Source organism: Diuraphis noxia, unplaced genomic scaffold (assembly GCF_037042655.1).
Source record: "Diuraphis noxia isolate RWA-SAM2 unplaced genomic scaffold, SU_Dnox_SAM2 contig0004, whole genome shotgun sequence".
Taxonomy (NCBI): Eukaryota; Metazoa; Arthropoda; class Insecta; order Hemiptera; family Aphididae; genus Diuraphis; species Diuraphis noxia.
This window is the reverse complement of record NW_028301714.1, coordinates 20,117,142-20,137,640: the sequence shown is the minus strand read 5'-3', so window position 1 is coordinate 20,137,640 and position 20,499 is coordinate 20,117,142. Positions and strand designations below refer to the sequence as shown.

Here is a 20,499-nt window from a genome sequence, read left to right as displayed (position 1 = left end):
TTTATTTAACACTATAAAAGATTTCTTATTTCAAGTTCTACAACGTATTGAAATATAATTTAATATATTCACCAGCATGACTCACGGACACCTCATGGCCAAAAAAGACCCACCCTCATATATACGAGATGCTAGCACCCACTCCCGAGATGGCCAAAAGACTTTTTAATTCTGTCGACACAACAAAATTGCGTCAACTGATTTAAATAATTAGAACTTAAGATAACAATGTACATATGTAAATATAGGTAATAAGTAGCAATTAATTAATAATGTATGTAATGCAATTAATGAAAATTCAAAGAAATGTAACGCCGGCTAATAACCTTGTTGTTGATATCTTAAACAATTAAAAATAAAAATAAAATATATATAAAACATTATACATTTGTTTTATTCTTTTAGATTCTGAACGAAGTGATGAATGTATTGATTTTACAATGATGTGTTTTTTTTTGTTTTATGTTTTTTTTTTTTTTTTTGTGTCTGTGTACAGCATAACTAGTCGAAATAATGCTTCGATTTCAAACTTTGGGGTGGTTTCCAATGTAAAATTGAAGATCCTTGGTGCATTATAGAGATCAAAAGTAAACATTTTCCAACAGTTTTCAAAAAAATCGATATTTTTATATGGTTGTAATTCAAAAACTAATCACTGTAAATACTTGAAATTTTCACCAAATGTTAATGTTAGTGATATCTATATACAGTTTAATTTTCAAAAATTTTCGACTTTTTGAGTTATTTATAGACCACTGAAATTTTCGATTTTTTTGAGAATTTTTTTTTGAAGTGTCGGTAAAAAAATGTTGGACGACCAAAAAAACTTGAAAATTTAATACACGGTTCCTTATGAGCTGTTCTTATTGTAGCTAAAAAAATTAAAAATCCTAAGTCACAATTTTTTTTATAAGCGTTTACAGTTCAACATTTTACGAAATCTGTCGAAAACGCGAAAATTTGCAAGTAATTTTGAAGTTGAAAAATCATAAAATTTTTCGTGTTTATAACTAAGGATTAAAAATACAACACTAAGTTTTCCATAAGTTTTCCTTCAAGTAGCTATAGAAAAAAACTCGAAGCATCATTATAGGAAAAATTTTAAGTGCATTTGAATTTTAAATTTTTACGAAATAGCGTAACGATAACGATTTATCCTCAAACGATTTTAAAAATTTGTTATTATTTAAAAAGTATAAGTCATAGATACTTGAAAAATTTTACCAGTTATTTAGATTGGCATTTTCTTTACATGATTTAATTTTCAAAATATTTAGACTTTTTTTGAGGTATTTATAAACAACTGAAATTTTCAATTTTTCTGAACATTTTTTTTTGAAGTGTCGATAAAATGTTTATGACCCTATCAAAATACTTGAAAATTTAATACAAAGTTCCTCATAAGTTATTCTTATAGTGATTAAATAATTATAAAAATACATAGGCACGATTTTTTTATATTAGCATTTGAATTTCAAATATTGACTTAATACGTAAAAATTACGGCAATGTTCAAATTATCTTAGATCGAAATTCATAAAAGTTTTTCTTTTTAATTCTAAGATTTGAGAATTTAATACAAGGCTCATAATATAGTTTTGCAATAGCAGTTGAAAAATAAAAGAAATATATAGCCACATTTTTTTTTTTACATGCTTTCAAATTTTAATTTTGACAACATGAGTAAAAATCACGAAAATTCGTAAATTATTTTATTCTAGAAATTCATAAAAAATTTTCCTTTTATACCTAAGATTTGAAAACTTAATACAAGGCTCCTAAAATATTTTTACAATAGCAGTTGAAAAATACAAGAAATGTATAGTCACATTTTTTTTTTTACAATCATTTAAATTTTAATTTTGACAACATACGTAAAAATCACGAAAATTTGCAAATTATTATAATCTAGAAATTCATAAAAAATTTTCTTTTTAAATCTAAGATTTGAAAATTTAATACAAGATTCCTTACAAATTTGTCAATCTTTATCACAAAAAAAAATGTCAACCGGAAATTCAAATTAAATTTTTATTAGCATTTGAATTTCAAATATTGACAAAAATTCGTCAAAACCATGAATATTTTCAAACTATTGTAGTTCAAAATTCATAATATTGTTTGTATTTATATCTAAGGTTATAAAATTTAACACCAAGTTTTCCATAAGTTTTGCTTCAAATAGCTATAGAGAAAATTTGAAGCGTCATTATAGGAAAAATGTTTTGAGCGTTTGAGTTTTATATTTTTATGAAATCGCGTATTGATAACGATTTATCCTCAAACCAGGTATTCGTATATCTATGATAATATAAGGTATTATGGATAACTACATGATAACTACACTAATTGATTAACCATGCCTTATGCAAAATGCGTCTTAATTGAAAAATAAAATATTTGTTTCAAAATAGAATATATGACAATATTTAAATATAATATATCCTATAGACTGACAAATCATCTCCGTTCAGAATCGTTTTTCGTATACAATGATACCTATCATTGCATTCAAATTTAATCCCATCCATTACAGTAACCTACTGTACAGCAGAGCGACATCCACGACTTACCAGCTTTTTTTAATTTTTATTATTGATCAAAAGATAACGGCCATTAGTCGTAAACGTTACATTGATTACATTTTTTTTTTTTTAAGTATCTTAATTAAATTGTACAATTCATAGTTTCTTAAAAAAGTCAAGATATGGAGTGTGGAGTCTGCATTTGGACCGAGGGCTGCGTCTAAGGTGGTTGGGATGTTCAGCTGAATGAGTACATTTGTGTATTGACGGCATTCTGTGATGATATGTTGGACTGTTAGTTCGGTACTACATGTTTGTTTTATTCTTATTACGATCATATACCTGTAGACTGTAATTATCCAGTATACCTGTATTATACATTTATACATACATAATAGATACTTTACCTGATTATTGACCTATTTGTATTTGGCTATAGCTACGATCCGACTATGTTAATATATAGAATACAGATGTTCATGAGTTTCTCTTAATGATATTCTTCAAAACGTATATTAGTTATGTAAAATTATTTCATTAATTAAAACATAGCAACGATGACTAATGAGCCTGTGTAGTTTTCAATACTCAAATTAATTTAAATTGTTTTGAACGGCCAAATTTGTGTGCGTCATCTTTATGACGATGTCGATTTCTATGCGTCCCGTTCACTAATGAGATTTGTTGCATGAACTTGCATCATATTTGTTTATTATTAAGAAGTGGCCAAATTATATTACTATACAATAATAATATTCCAAATAATCAAATAACTAATAACCTCTTTTGTTGATGTTGTTAGTTTAATGAAAAAAAAAATAATAATATGGTAAAGACAGATCGACCCCTATGCCCAACATGCAATGAAAACTACTCCATCAAACACATCATCGTCCACTGCCCAAACTTCAATGAAGCTAGGAAATACTTCAACATCCCTGATAATCTGTACGAAGTAATTGGTCCATTTTCTAACTTACAAACATAATTTTATATCTAAAAAAAATTGAATTATACAATAACATATAATAACGTAAAAATATAATACTTTTGTTAAAGCTTATTAATAACCTATGTAGATTGTAGGTAGTTGATGCTTAACCAATAAAAAAAAAAAAAAAATATTATGTATACCATAGCTGATACCCTAGCGATTTAATCCAATATTTTCGTCAATATTATTATTTATTATGTTTTATTCTTTTTTTTCAGTGTTAACAGATTCAAGATTGCTTTAATGCTCGTTTAATCTTATTTTAACCGACGACTCGTAAGAATTCGTAATACAATCCACATATAGGTACCACAACTGTAACGTAACCTTAATTTAGAACTTAGTTATTAATTTGTATACTCACTTATTAATGATAATGTAACCACAACCACAGGCTAATGACCTAACTATTGAAGCCTTTAATATCAATAAAAAAAAAAAATTCGTAATACATAGGTACTAAATGTTCTATAAGACGTATCTAATACTCCATGAATATTTTATTTCCAGGATATTTTGGACTTGGGGTTGTTATACGACTAACATTTACCGTTAGCAGTATGATCATTTTTGTTGGTATTATAATACTATAATAACGTTGTTAAGGTGTCCTCATTTCCACACAAATATTTGTTTTTAATGACGGTCAGCAGCTATAAAATGTGCTGTATTTTTATGCGTATTACATAAATATAACATTTTCCATCCTAGTTGTACATTAATATATTTAATAAAATTATTAGCGAGCGTATAACCACAGAATAAACCACAATAATTTACTCTATACTCTTGTAGATAACAAGCTATTATTACACTGATTGTTATTATTGAAAAATGTATTTCTATTTTTAAACCACTACCGATAAACCGATGATAACCGTTTATGATGTTATGTAGGTCAACCGTGTCAGAGCCGCCTCATTATTATAATACATATTAATGTGATACGTAGGTACCTATAAATTATGTCGAAGTAGTAAAAAAAAATCTATTTTTTAGACGCGAGTTTTTCTGGCAAGATCAACCATCGACAGATGTGACAACAAATCTATACGAAATACCAACGAGAAACTATGTTTAATATATACCTCATAGGGATTTTTCAGTGGGACGTTTTGGCACTGATGCCGATATTTGTAACTGAAATGTTATAAAATAAAATAGCTTAATAATCCAACACAAGTACCTACTTTTGAGCTTTGGCGCCTATGTAAAAAATAATAACCTGTGAAAAATATTTGTTTTTACATCCAATTACATCAAGTGTTAAGTAAAACACAAATTTGCTCCTGCTCGAATCTATTTTTTTTTTTAATGCGACGTTGGGAAGAGTCCAAATATAAATGTTGCACGTTATCTAGAAATTAGAATACAACAGAAGAAATTATTAAATTTGTTGCAAAAGTGCAAAACGAAAACCTAAGTAAGTATTTAAGTATTATACATATGTATTATCAATTCATATTTTTATTTATTACTTAATATGTAACATAATATTAGAGTACTATTTTCCAACAATTATTGGGAGTTATATTAATTTTAAACTTATTGTGGATATATATAGTGGAACTTGGTAGATATTTTTTTTTTTTTAGATAAACACGTCTTGTAATGTGTTACACTACCTATGACTTGACAAAACTAAAACATGAACATAAGATAGTAAGATATGTATAATAATACACAAGTCTTAAGTTTACCATTTGAAATGCTTGTAAATTAATTCTTAATAATTGTTGTCTTTTACTTGGTTAAAATAAAAACATCTAACACGGTAATTGACTTAAGGTCCATATATATATTTTTTATTGTTATTGGAATTTTATTCATTTTAACTGAAAACAACAGTTTATAGACCGTAGGCACTTACATAATATTATGGTTTTGATGTACCTACAATAAAAATAATATCCATATTGCTCTATTTAATTGGATTTTGCTAAAAGAAAAAAAACCATAGATACTATACAAATTTAAGTGACTTTTCTACAAATACTTTTTACGCTAACAATATATATTTGATCATCGAGCTTAAAATCATATTGTTTATTTAGACATGTATTTGGTCATTAAATCAAAAAATGTATACTATGTAACCATTAAAAAATAAATCATAATGTGTAAACTACATAGTATAAGGACAGTCAGAAATGCAGCTTATATAGTGCATAATAATAATATAATATACCTACCTATGCATATTATTACGTTTATTGCTGCGAAGTAAATATATATTTTAGTTTTGAAGAATATATTTTTATGATGATCACTTTGTAAAAAATTTAAAATTATTATGATTATTATTTATTGAATAAATAAACTTATATGAGGTCAAGACGTCAAGTTAAAACAAAATTATAGCCAGAACTGTCTGAGCAGATTGAAACTTGAATCTATATTTAAAAAATAGTATATTGTAATTAAAAAATAATGATACACTTAATGGTAAAAAGTTTTAAGTCCCTACACTTCATATTTTTTAAATTACAGCGTAATACATAAAATAGTTGTTTTTCGTGTTAATAGGTTAAAGCCACTTACTTATAGGTATTTTAGATTTTTCGAAAATTATATCAGATCTAGAAAATGTTAATGATAGCACAAATATTTGCTGAAAACATCAAGTCTATTCTTATTTTAAAATTATGGCATTCAAAAAATTTTGCCAAATTTTGTCGATAATTTCCTTTAGTTATAGCATTGATTATAGAATAGACAGATAGACCATGCTATAGGGATTTTCGGCGACTACAATTTTAATTATGATAGCTGCCGGTAGGTAGCGTTGTATGAATTAATTTTATATTATTACTACTGACGGCGAATAATATAATATTATTCCTAGACCGGTTTGAGGTAGTGACAGAAAAAGCGATAAGCCTATTAATGACTTTATCATGGATAAACCTATATTTATTATTTTCTGAGCATTGCGCTATGATTGCCACAATCGCTAAATAGTATATTCACAAAATTGTTAATTTTTATGCCGAATTCTACTACAGAAAGCAACAATTAATTAATTTCATTACGAAAGATCAATTTTGTTTGGATGTTTGGAATGTTACGATTCAGTAAAATCTGCTTTGGGCGGAAATATTTAATTGAACATTACATACTATACTAGATTTACCATTTTTAAAAATAAAGCAAATCTTTAACCATATTGTAATTTTTAATTTTATTGTATTTTCATACTTTATAAAATACATTGTTTTGTATTTTTGTGTTCAAATTTTAAAATGAATAAAAACTCAATAACAACAAATAATATACATAATTAAATTATTAATATAATTTATAAATAAAATAATAGTTGTGTTTTGTTATTATAAGTACATACTGAATGTGTTAAGTTTAGAAACCAACTATAAGTCTATATAATATGATGAAAAACGATTCTAAGTGAAGATATACCAAGATTGCTAAACTGGATTAGAAATAAAATACTAGGTTTAAAGAATAAAAAAATTGTCTTTATTATTAAAAAAACACAAAATAAGGGTAAAATACATTTATACATTTATATTGAAGCATAATTATTAGAATAAAAGTAAATTGTGATGTTTGTTGGTTCTGAAAAGAACCGTTTAATAAAAATGAAACAAATAGTCTTAAAAAAGACTATTTAAAAATTTAATGCTAAGTCCTGAAAAGAACTGTTTAATATAATAAAAATCAATGCTTAATCCTGAAAAGAACTGTTTAATGTAGTTGATGTGAATTGTCCTAAAAAAGACAGTTTAATGTAATTGATGCAAATAGTCCTGAAAAGAACTATTTAAAAATCAAAGCAAAGTCCTGAAAAGAACTATTTAATGTAATTGATCCTTAGTCCTGAAAAGAACTATTTAATGTAGTTGATGTGAATTGTCCTAAAAAGGACAGTTAAGACTGCTTCTATATTGTTTTATGCAAATAGGTACAAGGTCAGAACAAGAAAAAATGTATTTAATTTATTTAAATATGGTTTAATATTTTTAATTTAGAAAGTTTTGCTAATTTTGTGGTAGTTGAAAATAATTTTGTTTTATTAAATATTTTACAAATTAAAATTTGTTCAATTATGTACATTTTATGATCTATGCAGTTTGTCAATGATTCATCAAGCCATTTTTTAATTGTATTATTATTTTTTAAGCGCTCAATTAGTTGAAATTTTATTTTCTTTTTATGCAAATAGTTTTTATAATTGCTTTCAAAAATATTTAAAATTTTATTTACTACATTATTTAAACTATTTGATGGTGCTTTAAGTCCACTTTCATTATCAATTGAAGTATAATTTTTATTAAGAAGATGCAACTGCTTTTTATCATTTAAGTTTTTATCAACAAATAGTTCAAGTTGACATTGGTTACAATTAAATTTTTTCATACATTTATAGCCCAAATATCCTGCGAAATATGTTACAGAACAGTCTTCTAAAGTGACATCAATATTACTATCAGTATTATTTGAGTCCTCGTCAGATGAAAAAAAACAGAGAGATAAATTAGAATTACATTCTGTGTCGGAATCAGATGATAATTTTGAACTGTTAAAATTTATTTTATTTAGTGAACTAACTGGGTCAATTATAATTGGATTATCATCTTCTTGGGTTTCCTCACAATTTGTCGCTTTTGATGTACATAAAGAAAAAATACAATTACTTCTTATGGAAGTTCTGATTGTTTTAGCTGTTGGGTTTTTGTTATAACCACCATTTTGTCGAAAAATACTAAAGAGGTTTTCTAAAACATCCTGATTTAAACGATTAGTCATTAAAAATACAATATCATTAGATTTCTCTGCTTCAAAAAATTGCAATACACCTTTAATGGTCTGTGTAAGCCCTTTAAAACAGGGAGGTTGAGATAATTTTCCTTTTTTTAATTTTTGTAAATTTGTGAAGTATTGTGAAGCTTCTATTAAAAATTTTTTTACAGTACCTAGATCAGTTAATGCACAGAGGTATGGATTATGACTATATAAAGATTTACTATTTAAACAATCAAATAAGTTATTAATAAACTCAATAAAATCTGCAGTATTCGATGAAGTGTTACTTTGAAGTTGTCCTGTTTGTATACAAGTTCGGATTGCTGCGGCCATGGAATTGCTTAATAATTGTACTGCTAATTTAACACGCATTTTTTGAAAAGAATTAGGGTAAATATGTGCATCTGTTATTTTGATGAGAGACTTACTTTTATGATTTTGTTTGTCCAACTCATATGTTTTTTTTATATCATCAAATGAGATTATTTTATTATCTTTTATATAACAGGCATTAATTAAATTATTTCTAATACTTTTAAGTAAATGAGGAACATCAAACAAAGAAAAAATTTTATTGTTGTTGATAAAAAAAAATGGATTATCTTCTGAAATATTTAATGATTTTAAAGTGCTTTGGTTGTTTGTGCCTTGATCGCAAACTATAATTTTGGGACACAACCCAACCTCAAATAACTTTTGTAAAACATCAATTATTAAATTTTTTAAAATTGTTTTGTTAACTCCAGAATGAACAAGAAAATATGCAATTGGAAATTTCCATGTAGAGTAAATACCTCGAGCCATAAATACTAAAACACAGTTAGCACTTTTATTGGTCCTCCCATAATGACCTAAATCTTCAAAACCTTCAATAAAATCAAATTCTTTGGAATATTCTATAAATTCTTTTATATACATTTCATCAAAACAAACAGTGCAAGCTTTTTCTTTATAATCAGATGACTCAAATTTTTTTTGTATATGACTGAAAAATAATTTACTAAAACCTGGTAAGAATTTTGATTGACCAATCCAACGACGAATAGTTGATGGCCCAGGTAAATTAACTTTTTGTGAACGTAAAAATTTATATGCTGTTGGTGATTTATAATATAAGTTTAAAGCTAAATTTTTTTCATTTAATGTCCACGGACGACTCCTATCTTTTAATTGCATCGTTACCATTGCCTTAGAATTAATTGATGGAAAGTTATGCATATTTATTAAATTCTTAGCATTATTATGTGTTTTAAAAGTTTTGACTCTTTTTTTTAATTTTGAAATTTGAGTTATTTTATTATGAATTAATTTGTTTTTTAGTTTTAATTTTTGTTTTAAATTGATTTTTCTAGGTGTATCTATTTCTATCAAATCAGATTTCCTTTTTAAATTTGGGCTAGGCATGTCAATTATATTTGTTATTTTAATTTTTTGAGGTGTAGAAAAAGTTGAAGGGGGGCTCGGAAAAACTAACTCTACCATGTCTGGTTTTGAGTGTGTATATGTTTTAGTTGGGGTTGACATTATATTATACTCCTGCTGAGATTCATCATTCTGGTTAATGCCTGATGATGTAGATGGCTGTGTTTTAGATTGATAATTATAGGGAATAGCAGTATCTATCAAACGATTTTGAGTAAAATTTTGTACAAAGCTTTCGGGTGGGAAATGTTCTTGACAAATGTACCTATTGTGGAGTTTATCTGGATCAACAGAAAACAAACTTGTGTTTCCTGTGTAGATATAAAAAAATATGTGTAAAAAAAATTATAAATATTCGCAATGGTACAGAAAAATTAAAATTTAAAATTAATTACTCACCTGAATGTATTATCCATACTTCTTTTCTATCATCTTTTGGAAAACGATACATTTTTAAATTTGGAAACATTTTCTTTGATTTTCCACAATTTAAATATTGGCATTTATTTCCAGACATGTTTAAGAATTTTTAATTGTAAATGCAAATGCAACTAAAAACTCAAAAAACAAGAAAATTCGGAAAGCGGTTGTTCCACAATGAACAAGATAGTAATAAATGATAATATAATAAAATTATTATTTCCAATCATTTCAGTATATCTTCAGTTTCTTATTATTACTCTATTTTTAGATCGGCACTTCGCGATAAGCCACCTCTTCCCTTCCCCGCATATCCATGGCAAACATCTATGATGGGGGTACCACCTCCTTGCATCCCAACTACACTAGCGCTCCATAGTGGTTGCATCCTACGCATGGTCACCAAATATTAACATTGCATGGGCTATCTGTCTATTCTATAATCAATGGTTATAGGTATTACCTACCAACCGAAGTAAATGTGAAATATTGATTATTTTCATTGGAAAAACATTAAAACTTAAGGAATTAAAATGTTTTTAGCACTCAATAGTCAACCCTCAGAATAATCGAATGTGTAATTATTATTTTTTAATCATAACTTATACCTATAGGCTATAGTAATAAATCAAACTTTTGAACAAGTCATTTAGATTTTATTATTTTTAAATTAGTATGGTACCTACTATACTATAATACACATTCAAAACTTCAAAATTACTATATGAAAATTAAATTTCAGAAAAATCTATTATTAATTTTTTTTTATAGAGTTAGAAAATGTTTCAGCACACATAGTGTTATTACAAGTATTTATTTTTTTACAATGAATTAAATTTTACTAGAGACATGGATGATTGATAGTGATACAATTGAGTTTATTATAGTTATAGTTTAAGTGTATTTTTATTTCTTATTGATTTTTGTCGACGAATCTTCATGAACTTTAAGAGAATGTCCTGACGGAGACGAGGCCAAAGACGTCTGTTGACTGTTTTATCTCTTGGTTATAATGACGGGATCCGTTCAAATTGTTTAACTTGATATGGAAGTTTCTGAATTGCATCTTTATCCATCTATTGATGAAGAGTATACCCAGAATTGATTATAATAATTCTATACATTCTATTTTATATTTATAGAATATCAAATAGAGGATTTTTAAGAAATAAGAAATTTTATATACTTGAATTGATTAAATTATAATTTATAAGAATATATTAATTGATTATATTTGATATATCTGTCACAGTTATTGACCTCATTATCTTACTAGCTTAATGTAAATATATAATAATTTATTAATATGTTTACTTTATTTAAAGAAAATAATATAAATTATTGAAAGTGAGATATTTATAGATGACCTTCAGGCCTTGTTTTTATCAATGTAGATTCAACTGATTCAAGTATTTAATTGCATTGTTGATGTTTGATTGCATGTTTTTGATATTAAAAATGTTTATGTTTATGGTACATACGGAATAGGTACCTCGTACCCATACGACTATAAAGTATTACAATACTAATAATAATATATTCTTTATATATTTTTTAAATATCAACAGCCAACACGTATGCGAATGCTACAATACGTATATTGACAGTAAAAGTGCTCTTCGATTACAATTACATTATGAGTAGTGACTAGTACAGAAGTCAGTAGTATCTATCGGCCTAGCCTTTTATAAGTAATAATAATTACGCTTAATAGAACGTGTTGTCCTTAAAACCTTAAATTAGTAATTACTAAACAAATTACCCAACACTTAGTTTGTACTTTGGCACATATTAAAAATTTAATGAAAAATATATATAGTTGTAGACAGTTTTTTTTTATTCTAACAGACCACATACATTTTTAACGACGTCAATAGTGTCTTCAACATCAATATTATTCAATATGTTTTTCTCTACTGCCTTAAACCATTTTTTTTTCCTTTTGTATCGAGAGCCAGAGATGGAACCGCGTTAGCATTACTTCTCCTCTGACTCCCATCGTTTATTGATAACAATAACATCGACAATTATTAGTGGTGGGACAATCCCCCACTCACTAATATTACAACAACCTTTTTACATTAACAATTTTTACAACAACATTTTAAAAGTTATGTGTACAATACTGGGTGTAACCCTAGGTGCCTTCGGCTACTGTAAAATAATTATCGACTAGGTTAGTGCCCGGATTATGCGTCGGGATCTCACCGCCACACCTCCGCAGCCTGGCGGGCTCGCTCCTCCTCTTCTTTAAGTGAGAAGATGCGTTCGACCATTCCATAGAACAGCCGAAATGACTCCTCCGCGTACCTTAATATATCCAACTTTTCATCCGGGTCTGCATGCTGGAAGCTGGTCAAATGGCGGCCCGCAAATTATGTCCTGGATGTCGGCTGTACACGGTCTGCGCCCCAAGTGGATGGACAGAGGATCACGGAGGGCGTTCCAGTAGTAGCCCTCAAACAGAGTAAGCAGTATGCTCCACCGTGTCCTCGCCGCCCCTGCACTGTAGACACATCGGACTGGTGGCCCTGGCTCTCCTGTAGAGATATGACTGGAAACAGCCGTGTCCCGTTAGTGCCTGTGACATGCGGAACGTCAGGGTCACTAGCGGGACCGTTCTTCCCAGCCAACGTTCGATGGATGGGATGCAGGATCGGGTTCAGGACGTTACTGCCTTAAACCATAAGCTGCAGATAAGCCTAAACAGGAATGCCTATGATTATAATTTGTAAGAACAACCTGCTACTTGCGACCCACACGGGAAAGTCTAGATATCTTGCAGGCAGACTATACGTCACTGCTGTTTAATTCAAATAAAAATTAAAAATTAGGTATTTTAAAATTGCTGAATGTAATGCTTAATACTATGATATTAATAATCTATTTTACATCCAATTATACAAATACATAATGTGCTGATAAAGCTTTATATATCAATGTATTAGACTATTATATTATAATTTTTGTTTAATGTATTTTAATTACCTATTTTATATTAATCATCATTTGCCCATCATTTTACCTTTGTAATAACTAATAGTAATAATATGTGTATGTTCAACATCAACAACTAAATATTAACTGTAGGTACATCGTACATAGTGTTATACGTAGATATTAAACATTAATATAATATAAAGATGATATGTATAAAATTATATAGTTATACAAATATACGATAAAAGATAAGATTCTAATAATAAAATAATTTGGTTTTTATGATTAGGTTTATGATAAGTAAATATTTAATCTTTAATCTTATTTTTAAGTTTTCAATTTACAAAACTATATCGATATATCATTATTCATTATTATAAAAACAATGTTATATATTATCTAATAATACATACAACAATTAATGTATTAATTATAATTCACAAACAATGACGTAGGTTAAGAAATAAATTATAAAGTAGTAATTATTTTAAAATTAGTTGAGCAAATTTTGAACACCAATTAATTTTAAAAAAAACATCAAACTTAAGAATAATTAATTATTATTCTATTAACATTTATAATATGAATAATAAAATATTATTTTTATTGTACATGAATATAAAGTTGTTTAAAAATGTATTAAATCTAAATCCATAATATTGTCCATTGGAGTGTTTCGATGCAAAACTAATCATTATAATATTAAGATCCCTAGTTACATATTACATAATAATTGATATTGTTTCCACTGAATAATATTTTAACGTGAAAATTGTTGAAAAGTTAAACATTTTGATAGCTACAAAATAAAGTTCTTTTGATTTTTCATTGATCCTAATTCCTAGTAACAATTTAGGATTTAGCAGCAAAAACCAATTGTTTCATTTATTTATATTTTGTTCACTTACTACTTACAATTTACATGTTAAGTACTATTTGAATAAATTGTTATGTATATTTTTCGTTTTTTTTAAATATTTATATGTTAGATTTTTTTGTACTTAATGACTTCTCAAATTAATATAATAATTTATAACATTATAGTTTATATTGTAATATTGTCTATTGCCGAATAATTATAACATAATGTATTAATGTATAAGCGATAAATATAAAATAATATCAACACGAGAGGTAATGTAATTATAAAAATGTTAATAATGGTCATATTGATAATGCAGTTTAATAATACAGTTTTAAACATTGACCTGACAGATTAATTGCTTTTTTAGCGTTTTATTTCATTCTAATTTTAAATAAAAATAATCCACTTAAGAATTGACAGTGGAACTATTAACATATATTTAATTATAGTTATTTTATATTTATATTTAATTCTCGATGATAAAACATGCAACTTGATAAATCAAATTAAATTAACAGTTTTAAACTATACATAATATGGGTATTGGCCATTGGGTATTGATTTCCTTTGCGTTGAATACAAAATTAAAATATAACAAGATAATTGGTAAATTGTTATATTCTTTTAATACGTATACACCTACAAAGTACTTTAAAATTATTATTCACTAATGACTTGTAGTGTATATATGTAATTATTGATATTTTTTTAAAGTTTTCTGCAGAATTATGTCAACTGATATTCAATTATAAGTTATAACAGTTCATTATTTTAATTAAATATCATAACAGTTTATATGAATTTTATATGTAAACATGATATTAAAATAGGTATCTATTTATAAATCAAGTTTGAAATTGTTTAGTTATCGGAAACTATCTTAACTTATCAACTAGATTTCTCATGTTTTACATAGTTAGATAATATATTACATTATTGTATGTTGTATAATATTAATACCTAACTAATTGGTAATTACTAGTTTAAGTTCATATTGAATAGATTATTTCGTTAAAAATTGTATTATAATCGTACACATACTAACATAGGCGTAGAATGGAGAGGTCTAATGTGGCTATAGCCGCTCAGGAATTTTGTTTAGTCTCCTCCGTTCATTTTTACTTACCATTTTTAGAATACATTTGGAAAGATAGTCGAAACATTTTAAATTAAGCCGGGGGGGGGGGGACTTTACAAATTCATCTCGCTACGCGCCTATGATAATTATTTTATTTTAATTAATACTTTTTTGTGTTATAATATTATACATAGATTATATAACCCAGATTAACTTAGATAATATAAAAATTGGTAGAACATTCTTGACTTCTTATACTCGTTTTCTTCAACTAACAGATATATTATAAGTATAATAATATAATATATATATTATATATATATATTTAATCTAATTAACGGTCAAGGAGCAAGGTAAAACTAAGAACTTAGTTATAAGTTTAAAACTAATAAGTAGTACTAGTATAAAGTATTTTGTATTTTTATTCAGCTTATCTATCTGTAATATTACGATGTTAGAGCGATATTAGTAGATATTTACATTTTACACTCATATCAAAATAAAAATATGTTAATTAAAACATGAAAATACAAAATATTAAATAATTCACACATTTCAATATAAATGTATTTCATATAAAATATTATGTTTCTACATAATTAAATAATATTTATACATTCATTGATCATTCTTATTAGTGATTACTGATAATTGATTAATTATTATATTATGTCACTTTGATAATATAATGATATATACCTACCTAGATACCTAGTGAGATAGGTAGTAATTTTTTTAATTATTTAACTTTTATTATTTTTTCAAATCAATAAACGTCCAGATGTCCTTGTAATACTAGGTACTAAACTTTAATTCAACAATAAAAATACAACAATATTTTCAAATTCGTCTAAAAGTTGCTGTGTGTTGATTACCGGTATGGCGGTATATGCATTATCAAACGGTTAATCATTACTGTATTTATATCGTAAACAAAACAGTGAACTGAACTACGAATGAATCATTATTGTTTTTATTAGATTTTCAATTATCTTATAATTCTTCACAATCACTTGTTTGCGTCAGTAAAAAAAAAAAGTGCTATATTCATTAATAATTATTTTATAGTTGATTTTTTTTACTTGGAATTTAAGGGTATTTTCTACACTTCTATAGTGTAGGACTTAACTTATACACCAAGAATCACACATTAAGAAGGTATCAAAAAATGTTAAGTTTTGATCACAATATAATTCTGCCTAAGGCAACCAGAAAAATTCGTTCAACTTCTATATTTTACTATTTTAGACGTTATTTTGTATTTTATGTATGACAGTATGTGTCACTATATCAAACTCAGCAACTAATTGAATTCCTATTTTATCAAACTTAATGGTATACACTAAATAATATACATGATATTGAATATTGCAGTGTTTTTTTTGATGATGTTTGCATGTACAAGATTAAACTATAAATAAACCCCGCGACCAGGACGCATTTTGGAAATAACCTTATCTTCATTTATACAAATTTAGTTTATTCCTTCAAGAGAAAATGAAGGAATTGTTTTAGTTAGTTTTGAATGGACTTTTATTATCATTCGTTTTGGCATATATTATGTGTATTGAATGAGTTCAACGTGCTTGTGCTTAGCATTTCAGCCATAACTATTATAATACCAACCATAACTTATAGTATATAAGTATGCTCTAAGGTACTATCTAGTCTAAAGTCTAAATAATCCTTTTCTACTCGTGATTCGTATAAATTACTTTTCTTATTGAAAATTTACTTGTATTAGTATATTGTAATATATTTAGGTGAACGCTCATTAACATATTTTTAAAATTAATTTCTATGGACATTGGACACGATCAACCATAAAAACAAAGTATTGTAGGTTGTATACACTATTCAGTTTACACAGTTTATTAACCATCGTAAAATATATCATTAAATAATAAATTGAAAAGAAAAAAAAATGCACTTATTATACGCCATACGGTTGGGAATGAAAAATTATTCTTATTGCATATATGTGTATATATTACATAGGTATATTATATGTAAAAAGGTAACATTTCCGTATTGTAAACATTTTTAAGTATCGCTGTATCACACTCGCGTATACGTTCACATAATATAGTCACATCATCATAACATTTGATTTCACACACAATGCACATAAATACATAATTAAACTATTTTATTATTATCATATATAAAACAATTACCATTACCACCTTTGAAGTACATGAAATAAAAACGGTCTTTACTCCTATAATTATTTCCGTTTGTACTATTAATCATATCAACGGCAAATCGTTATTCACATTGGTACAAAAATCAAATATCAAATACCGGCGAAATAAATATATAATTATAATAATGAAATAGCTATAAATTGTTATGTGCATACTATCGCAATAATATTTTACACGAAAATGTAATACAATAAATAATAATGTTTTGAAGAAAAGGAAACGATCGCAATTCGCAATGGCTAAATGCGCTCGGAACTTATCTAGTACCTATTCCACAGGCCATTGGCTATTGCACATAACTGCAATTTATATAGTACTGTTAAAGGCAATTACAGCGTAGTTCAATGTAATAACAAACGTTTTGTACGACAAAACGTGTGATGATTATCGCATCGGTGCACCGGTTAATAACGGCAGTGCATCACCGTGAACGCGAATAACTTAATTGTTTTCCAGCGCATAATAATAATAATAGTTTGTTCTTTATAATAAAAAAAAATAAATAAATAATAATAATAGTAATAATGATGATAACAATATTGTATGCGCACGTGGTTTCTCTTTAATTTGTGTTTTTTTACGAAGGCGTTCATCCTTGGTTCGTGGTAAAGCGCCACTAAAAGCGCAGACGCCGCGCGAAAGGGGGGGGGGTGGATGATAAATAGCAGACTATCGTTTGTTGGCGGCAAACGGCAATATAAAAAAAAAATTAAACAAACGCATATTATATATATGTTTAAGTGACGTGCATCCGATCACGTAGGTCCTCGTCGGTTCTGATAGTAACCTGAAATTCTGAATAATATATATTTTAACATAATATATATATATATATATACCCTCGCGGCAACAGCGGCCCGTCATTGAGAAAAATACCATAATAATAATAATAAACAACGAAATTATATAATATACGTTATGTGCATTAGATAATATGTGAGTTTTCATACATCATCTATCGTCTATAATGTATAATAATATTATGTATTTATGTTTAATAAAGGCTAAAGCGACGTACTATCATCATCATTATCGCACGACATATAGGTAAACGATACATGATGCATCCTGTCTCCGCGGTCCTGAAACCAAACCAAAAAAAAAAACATGCAAAGAAATAAATTTAAAGATAATTTTTTTATCTATACGTGTATTTTTTCTTTTTAATAATATGATAATATATTAATAATAATAATTGTGTTCGTCTCTTGAACTAATAATTCCTATATACCTAAGTAGAAAGCGAACCAGAGAAAGTGACTATTTATTATATATACATATAATATGATATATATAATAAGATAAAATTATTGCCATCACCAATGTCATCATTATCATCATCATCATCATCGGCATCTACGGCGTCACCATCGTGTAGTTGCGGTACACAACAATTTAATAATAAAATATATATAGTGTTAAAGAACTTCAGCTGTAGGTATAATAGACATATTCTGCAGCAGGCGCACAGGAGGTTATACCTAGTACCTATTAAATTGTTTTATTATTACCATTACCTTGGTATATATCATCATTTATTGCAGGTAAACGAAACTCTTCGCGCATGTTTGATAGTCATTAGGGGCATTGCCGTTTTCGACCAAAAACGTACCCTTCCCATTTCAGCCAATTCACTTTTCAACCAACTTTAAAATAGATCGATTCCCTCTTCGACCAAAACAAAATTTTATAAAATAATGATGAATAATAAGGCTGCATCCGAATTGATTCCCATGAAAATTGACATCCGAATTAGTTCCCACGGCATTCCACGAAACACACATCCGAATTGGATGCTATATATAGCTGTATGCCTGTATGTAACACTGTACGACCGTAGTATGAACTTATATACTATTACACGATACGCGTACATATAGGCAGATAGTTAGATGGACAGCTATATAGGTTTATAGAGATACCGTTATCGCACTGCGATAAACACTTACAAAAAAAGCGAAATACGATCTAATGATTTTATTATAACATATTTCTCAACATTATAAGTATAAATGTACCAAAAAATGATTTAGATAAATCCTAAGTCTGTATAAAACGAGAAGGAAAATTGAAAATGCTTTTTCCCGGGAACCAATTCGGATACACCGTAATATACATAATATAATATTCTATATACCTAATTGTTTTTAAATTTAAAATTAAAATTGTTTTTTAATTGTAATTTTTACTAACGCTGGTTTATTTCATTTGAAATAATTGTTTGAAACTAACTTAACTAAAATCATACATAAAAAGTGATTATAATATTTATTATTTTAGTGATATTTTTTAAATTAATAATAATATCTAGCTATTTTAATATATGATACTTGTTAAGTTGTCCGTTCTGTTACCTATTATAAATTTTTCATTTTTGCATTTTCTCTCTTGAGTAACATTTGGCAAATTAATACTTCTCAGTTTTATATAAATTTTAGTTTGCACTACATCAATTAAAAACCGCAAACAAATTAAATATGGATGGAGATTCTTTATAAAAGCTTCAATTGAAATTTGCATGGATGGATTAACAGTTATTTATCGTGCGTTGTAAACTATAACTTATTGATGTCCATATTTCTGGATGATTGTCATAATCTGCTGTTAAATAGTTGTCAACGAGATAGTCTGCATATTTGATACTTTATCATCTATAGGACGATCAGCCATAAAGAAAACAATCTAAAACATTATTTGGTTCTATAAAAGGAATCCAAAAGTGTGGCGCAACCATTTTCCGATTTCCGAAGATCTGTCTTAATATTCAGTAGCTATAGTCCTGTTTTTTGGATTTGGCGATACCAAGCTGGAGTTAAGTGAAACCTTCACCCAATAATTTGAGTTTATAGCTAAATTTCATAGATTAAAACTACAAGACATAGCTTTTTCAAAATCGGTTGTTACATACTGTAGCAATAATGTTACACCTAAAGATGTGAATTTCAGTAATATCAAGCGAAATGTATGAGTGTAAGTTTCAGTTGTCTTCAGTGTTGTGTGTAAGAAAAAAAAATGAATAGAATATAGTTTCCATTTTTAAGACCTTGGATAGTGAACATTTGTGAAGAAAAAAAACGAGTCAAATATTTTAACGTCTCGTCCATGTATAATGTCTCACTTTCTTTAAGAAATAAAATGTTTGAATTACATGAAAATATAATTGTTTTTCTGTTTGTCGTTCACTAATTTTTGTTTTGGTCGAAAAGAGAATAGAACTTTTTTAAATTTGATGGAAAAGTGAATTGGCTGAAAAGGGAAGGGTATAGTTTTGGTCGAAAACGGAC

The 20,499-nt window shown here is 27.1% G+C and overlaps 1 protein-coding gene across 1 annotated transcript; it reads right to left on the bottom strand.

Annotated features, from left to right (window-relative positions):
- Positions 1–6,973: 6,973 nt before the first annotated feature.
- Positions 6,974–10,569, bottom strand: LOC149055824 (uncharacterized). Its single transcript, XM_089225231.1, has 2 exons — positions 10,105–10,569; positions 6,974–10,016 (listed from the first exon to the last, which is right to left on the bottom strand). Exons 1-2 carry the CDS (start codon positions 10,220–10,222, stop codon positions 7,480–7,482), a joined length of 2,655 nt encoding a protein of 884 aa, XP_089081357.1. The 5' UTR covers positions 10,223–10,569; the 3' UTR covers positions 6,974–7,479.
- Between the last annotated feature and the right edge of the window lie 9,930 nt (positions 10,570–20,499).